Source organism: Physella acuta, unplaced genomic scaffold (genome assembly GCF_028476545.2).
Source record: "Physella acuta isolate Inbredline_101_S28 unplaced genomic scaffold, ASM2847654v3 ptg000306l, whole genome shotgun sequence".
In the NCBI taxonomy this organism is placed as follows: Eukaryota; Metazoa; Mollusca; class Gastropoda; family Physidae; genus Physella; species Physella acuta.
The window spans coordinates 461,087-468,612 of NW_026731825.1; the positions used below are offsets into that span (position 1 = coordinate 461,087).

General features: G+C 32.7%; 1 protein-coding gene across 1 annotated transcript; it reads right to left on the bottom strand.

Moving 5' to 3' along the window:
- Window positions 1–779: 779 nt before the first annotated feature.
- Window positions 780–7,456, bottom strand: LOC131939971 (ficolin-1-like). Its single transcript, XM_059298498.1, has 3 exons — window positions 7,343–7,456; window positions 6,104–6,223; window positions 780–1,963 (listed from the first exon to the last, which is right to left on the bottom strand). The coding sequence occupies exons 1-3, from the start codon at window positions 7,442–7,444 to the stop codon at window positions 1,589–1,591; spliced, it is 597 nt and encodes a 198-aa protein (XP_059154481.1). The 5' UTR covers window positions 7,445–7,456; the 3' UTR covers window positions 780–1,588.
- Between the last annotated feature and the right edge of the window lie 70 nt (window positions 7,457–7,526).

Here is a 7,526-nt window from a genome sequence, read left to right on the forward strand (position 1 = left end):
GCATCGCTATTTCTCTGAGCTGAAAAAAGAAGAATCTGCTTTTACGCATTACCCATCTCTTCTTCCTTTTATGTTGCCAGCATTCCCGATGAATTACAAGATGAATTCTTTGTTATGCGGAATGATTTCGAGCAAGATTAAAAACTGCAGACACAACTTTGGTGTAGTATTCACCATTCATACCCAAACGTAAAATTGATTGACTTTTCGAGAATATATTTTCAACAGTATTCTTCGATTAAAAACAAAATTGAGATAATTATAATGACGTAGATTAACAATTTTTTAAAAAATTAAAAACTCAATCACGAAGGTTTAGTGAATAGTATGCAATTTTACTCATGCTATTAAAACAATTATCAAGAGTAGTTTATATTGAAAGTCTACAAGAAAATATCATTTTAGTGCTTATTAATTTCATTACTAATTTCGGTTTTTAATTCTATGGGGGTCGCGGGTCACTTACTTTTTATAAAAGGGGGTCGCCACTCGAAAAAGGTTGGGAACCACTGATATAAACCAAACAATTCCTTCAACTACACAAAGGGAGGCTTGATATAAAAATTAAGTGGACGTTATAATAAAGATGCATATAAATGCATATAATTGCTTTTCATTAATTGTGTCCATGTAAACATACTAAACAAATACAATTATAAAATTAGGTAATTGGAAATTTCTCTAGTCTATGGTATGGAACACAAACGACACTAAATAAATTGTTCACGGGAGATAACAATTAAAATAACCCACTTGATTTGTAAGAGTGTGGTTATATACCTTGAAAACGATAATAAAAGAATATTCCAATCTCAGTAATACAAACATATTCAGAATAAAACTTTTATTTTGTACTAATAAGTATTTATATTTGATAGTAGAGATTTCTTAATAAACAAACATGCTCGATATGAATACATTGATAAAACATTAACTACTGAAACAAAGGATTTACTTAAATAATATATTTTTATTCTACTGTATGACCGCATAATGTTCACATTTATAATACAAAGCTTTACAGATCCCAAATTAACAGTTACAATCTATTTTATGTGATTTTGGATGTCATATATACATCTTTCGAAAAACTATGCGAAAAAATATTATTGAAAAAATTGCATAAACATTACACACGTTATTAGAGTTGAACTTTACACGATCCGAGTGAATGTCTAATTAAAGATATAGTGGTAGATGACAACTACACTACTAGTCTATGAATATGCAAGAAATAAATGACACCATCATAGTCGTTTTTTACCTGTTTTAATGGCTAACACACGCACAGTCAATCTATGAGGAATTTCAATTCTAGATGAGTGTATAAATGGCTTTATTACATCATAACAGCAAAACAAACTCAGTTGTAGTTTTTAAAATCAATTTTTTTAAATAAAATGTTTTGTTTAATGTTCGATAATTTTAAACTTCTTATGTAAACTCACCATCAAGAAAATATTGCCTTAGTTAAATGTTTACATCTATTTATTTTAATATAATAATGTTGCTTATGTTCCTGAAGATTAAATAAATAATTTGATTACTGTATATCCATTATTTTACCATAGCATTGTTTTCGGGTTGTTTACATTTGACGAAGTTTCATCTCAACAAAGTCTAGAGATTCAGACCAGCCTGTAATGCTAGACCAATGAATTCCTTTCTCATAAACACGACTCGCCCATTCACCGTTGACGTTAACATTGTGACAACTATAATACCACCAACCACCTCTCCTATCTACAGCACAGTTTCTTCCTGAGTGTATATCGTTATCAGAGTCAATGGTTGTAAACTTCATGCTATTGTGATGTATAAACGTGTTTCCACCATTCTCACCACTGAATGACGTGAAGCTCATCTTATACTTTGCTACTTCATTTTCTACCTTAAAACCTCTGTACACAGCGTAGTAGTCTTTACCTTTATACTTCATGTCAAATCTTAGTTCATTATAACCCTGTATTAGACAAAAAAATTAGAAATATTCAGATATTGCATTGTGTTTGAAATATTTTATGTATTGATCTGCCTATATTATATGATAATTATACATATTGATAAAAAAACTTAACGAAAATCTATAAACAATATACACAATTTTCCAAAACACAATATTACAATAATACACACATTGCTTGAAAACTTTCTTTGTAAAAAAATATTGAATAAACTTATTTTGATAGCTCCTGTATCTACCCCATCATTAAAACAAAAGACGTCTGTTAAGAAAGGAAATATAACATTATCTATTGCCTGCTTACATTGAAACTTTAAAATATATTCCCTTACAAGAAATACTATTTATATTCAATTTACGTATGGCTTTTCTAGAACTCCCTCCTTTTCTTCACCTTACATTGCCTGCCGTTGTAACACGCTGTCAGGTAATAAACCCATCTCCCTTACAATATATATTACTTATGTACTTTTCCTTTTTTTGATAAGCTCAATAGCCCTAATTCTAAATCTTACAACTTATCTTATTTGTCTCTCTATATGTATGTTGTGTAATGGGGTTAATATAATAAAGTTGAGGGCAGGGGGGAGGGTGTGGAATATAACTGTTGATAAAACCGGTAGAGGAAGAAATGACCGGTGGAAAATATCCTACTGACTGCATTACACTATTCTTTAATGTTCGTTACATAACCACGATCTTTATTATATAAGCTGTGTTACCCTTCCTAAAAATATCTAACTCCTTCTTCTTCTTCTTCGTTCTTAATTGAGTATATGGTGGAGGATTCAAACAACAAGTCCAACTTCATGAACAAACCGGACTGTGGTCTCCAGTTTGGCAGGTGCCCCATATAATTTAATATCTAACTAATCTGTGTATCGTTTATCTAATAAACACTTCTGAAATAAACGGATAAAGACACTTAGCTTTTTTCCCGATAAAAATAAAAACACGCATTGTTAATTTATTAATCTATTAACATACTGCATGTACAGTAAATGCACCTTCGTCAGATAAAGTGAAGATGTATAGTATTTGTTTCGTTAGTTAGCTATTGTTTTGTAAAATTTAAAAACTCAACGAAATACATTAGGATGCATTCGCCATTAAAATAGCACGTTACTTAATCTAGGTCCGTTTAAATGTATTTTAAATATTCAATGCCTTGACTGATGATTTAAATGTGCATTTCAGTGACATGTGTACACCAGACGCACAGTCCAATCGATATAAAGATTAAATAAAATTATCAACATGAATTTATTAGTAACTATAAACAAGTGTATGCTATATTAATAGCAGAAATTTCAAGACTTTGCATTCACTACGCATTCTCCACATTTGCAGCTGATATTATCCATTCATCTATTTATCCCCTTTTTCAACAGCCCTTTAACAGTTTTAGCCAGATTCAATACAATCTTCCGCTCATATTTGTCATATGTCTACATCGTCCAATTCTTGAATTTTATTTGGCTATCTCCACCTCAGCAATGCATCTAGGTCAAGTTGTAGCCTACATTATGGTAGCAATGCAGAGCGTGTCTAAAAGAGCATCGCATTTTTTTCTCTATCAGTGTACAACCTCTAGGGCGGCTTAATACTAAACTCGTTTACAACCTTTAACGTATAAGGTTTACGGTTGGGTAAAATATATTTAACTCTTAGCTTCCGAGTTTCTTGATCACATCACCTTAGATACGCATCACCGCCTCGGGTGTCTCACCAATCCCTCCCCTTTCTGATGTTTTTGGCCCCATGACCCCACCCCTACAACCCTCGTGCCCCCATGACCCCACCCCTACAACCCTCGTAGGGGTGGGGTCACTCCACCGTATCCCCACACATCATTATAGCTTCACACCTACCCACCCCACACACGTCGGTAATAAACATTCAAATAATCATAGCACATCGACACTGAAGCACCACACTTTACCCCCTCCCGCTCAATCACTAACACTCCAACATGGTCGGTCCCCCCCCCCCCCCCAACGACCAAACCACCCCCCACCCACCCCAACATCAGCTTTGATTTGTTTGTGTTGTTTTTTGTTTTCTTTTGTATCTACTACTGTGCAAATTGTGACGAAATTTATGTAAAACATCTATGTGGGTTGACCATTTTACTAAGTTTTACAAATGGTGAAAACACACACCATGCAATCTGTATATTTTTCAACCAGCCTTTGGGGTTTTTTTTCACCTTGTTACAAATATTAACGTTAAACTAACATAAACGCCTGGCTCGCCTTAAACCCACACATTCACTCTCTTTACGCTTCGTCAGCCACCACCACCCGCCCCCTCTATCCACATAACCCTTAACCCGGATACCCCCATAACCCTTAACCCGGATACCCCCATGACCCTTAACCCGGATACCCACATAACCCTTAACCCGGATACCCCCATAACCCTTAACCCGGATACCCCCATTACCCTTAACCCGGATACCCCCATGACCCTTAACCTGGATACCCCCATGACCCTTAACCCGGATACCCCCATAACCCTTAACCCGGATACCCCATGATACTTTTACCTACTCCAACGATCTCACCCACCCCATCAGCTTTGATTCGTTTGAATCTTGTTTTTTTTTCTTTTCTTTTTCTATTTAATATGTTTATTGTACAATATGGTATGAAATCAACGTAAACTAACTTTGTTTTCGACTATTCTACTATATGTTATAATTTTCACCCTCGTTTATTGGTAAAATGTTATAAACTAGCCTTTGTCCACTTTTTGAACCAACATGTTTTAAACCCAATGTATTTTAAGTATTTATTTACTTATGTATCTATTTATTTATTTTACCCTTTGCATCACTTTAACTACCTTGTAAATATCTACCCAAATGGTGTGTGAAGTTACTGTATTTATAAAACACGATTACACCAGGCCTGAAATGAGTTTGGACATAATTTTTTCAGGTTTGTTATCTCAGGGTGGTTATACATCGCTATGAAATAGTTTAAATTACTCGGGAAAAAAAGATCATTTATAATTGGTTGAAACAGGCTACAAAAACTTTTTGCGGGTGAGTCTTTTTTTCTAGTTCCGCGACTGATAGTGACACATCAATATCTATTTTCTTACGAGAAATAGCTAGACTAAATAAAAGTATGAATACCAATTGTAGTACATTATCCTTCACTTATCTAATCAGTTATTCACTGCTAGTCAATAAAACCCTCTCCTCTAAAACTTAGTATTACCCTAGTTATGTAATTACTGTCCCCTCATTTAAATTTCAACAAATTTTCCATATCTATCCATCTCTTGTTCACAACCCCATAAGTTTTACCTATTGCTAACTTGTTATCCATTTCTTTTTGTACTGGTGTCCGTTAAGTAATAAAATGGGTTAGTGTCCTACTGCAATTATTTGTCGAGTGGTAGTAATTTATAGGGTAGTTAATATAAGGAAATGATAGAGGAATATGACTTGAAGATAACTAAAGACCAATGGAATCAAGACCGCTAAAATCTAACGTTAAGATATTTAAAAAAAAGTGTATTTCATCTACAATTCAGAGATCATATAATAATATGAATAATATGATATAGTGCGATATATTGTAAAAGACTTGTGGTTATCGAAAGAATAATAACATGTTTTTATCGTTAATAGACTTCCTTTATATGTTAAAGTTGTGTCAATTGAGATGGTGTAATATAGTTTATGTCAGATAACATTTGCTGTTGTAAAATATATAAAAATCATATCCACCAAAAAAGCGTGTTTCATACGTAATTGTCAGTGTCATATTAGCTACTGCAATGTATTTAATTGTCAATATTAGTACTAAATTTTAAATTAAATAATTCGTTGAAAATCAAGTAAAATAAATTATTATCAAATTGAGAAATTGATGTTAAAAAGACCCCATGTTTTTTGAAACAGTTATCAAACATCTAAACTCACAAGCTGGTGTATAGTTGTATCGAATAAAGTGATTTTTTTTAAGAATTAGAAATTACGTGATAACATCTACATCGTGCAGTGCGTGTGGGTTACAATAAAATTAACACAGTTCCCTAAAACACATTAATAAGTGTTACTTCGTAATGTTTTAGAACTAATTTCAGTTTCCATGCATGGTTTTTAAGCAGCCATTATTTCCTTACCAAATCTGTCAACTTTGAAATTACATCATTTCCGATCCAAAAGTCTCCAGATGTTGAACCGAATCCATTTTTATAATCGTTCCAAGTTCTTGTAAAGTTCACATCACCTTTAACACGTCTCTAAAAGAAATAATGACAATGCTAAAATAAAGTTTAAGAAAGTTAGTAAGATTAATTCTATAGATTAATTATGTTTTTATTTTACGCAAGTGTTAATAACCATCCAATGTTTTGAGAAATCAAAATGCTTATGTAAGAAAAAACGGTAGTGGTAAAACAACGGCTTAGGTAGTTGATTTAATTTATTCAAAGGCTTAATTATCTATAAAATTAATCAAGATTATTGTTATATTATAATGATACGGCGTGGCCTAGCAGTAAAGCGCTAGACTGCTAACCCGAAAGTTTAGAGTTCGAAACCTGGTTAAGTTATTAGAATGTCCCTGAGTCCAACAAACTCTGATGGGTAGGCCTACCTAACTCACGTTAAGGAAAGTAAAGGCGGCTGGGCATAGTGCTGACCACATTATCCCTTTACATGCCGAGGTCAAAAAACATGAACTCTACTTCATCTGCCCAATGGATAGTTCGGTCTAAAGAGGAATCTTTACTATATTGTTATATTTTATAACAAACCAGCTACATAATCACCAGATAGCCACTTGCTTTAACGTTTGTTTCTGTTCAAACTTTAAACAAATACATTGCAACTTTTAAACATACAACAAAAAAGTATTTTCCTGCACATTAATAAAATACAATAAATGTACACTGAATACGATCGTTATCTATCACGAAGTCTGAATTTCTCTATTTTATTTCAAATTTCTAACATGAGTTATATAAAAAAAAAAAAAAAACTAGACTACAAATCAGTTTTCTCTCGAAAAATCCCCCCAAAGAATGAAATATTTTTAAGATACACCTGTGAACTGTTCACCTGGTCAACCAATTAAACTATTGAACAACGGTTTACCAGAACTCTTACTAGAGATTGTGTCTCTTGATGTCGATACAACTACCAAAAACATTATCATTTCAAATAAACAAACAATATATAGTACAAACACAGTGAAAGTCGTTCAACTATTATTTGTTTTACATTATTTAGGTAATAGCTAAACTATTATTGAGTATTATAAACGTGTTTTCAGTTGAATAAATTCATAAAAACTGTCAGAAAAATATAGGATATACAAATTTGATAATTGGTTAGAATGATTTATAGGACAAAATAACCTGTATAATAATCCATCCTCCACCGTCAGTTTTGTTATCACACAATGTTCTGTTGACATCTACTCCAGCCTCTGTCATGTCCGCTACAACACGATCGTTCATGTTGGCACATTTTAACTGGAGTCAAAAAAACATTTCAAATATTTTATTTATTATAGGTAAATATGTAATAAATTTAAGATAT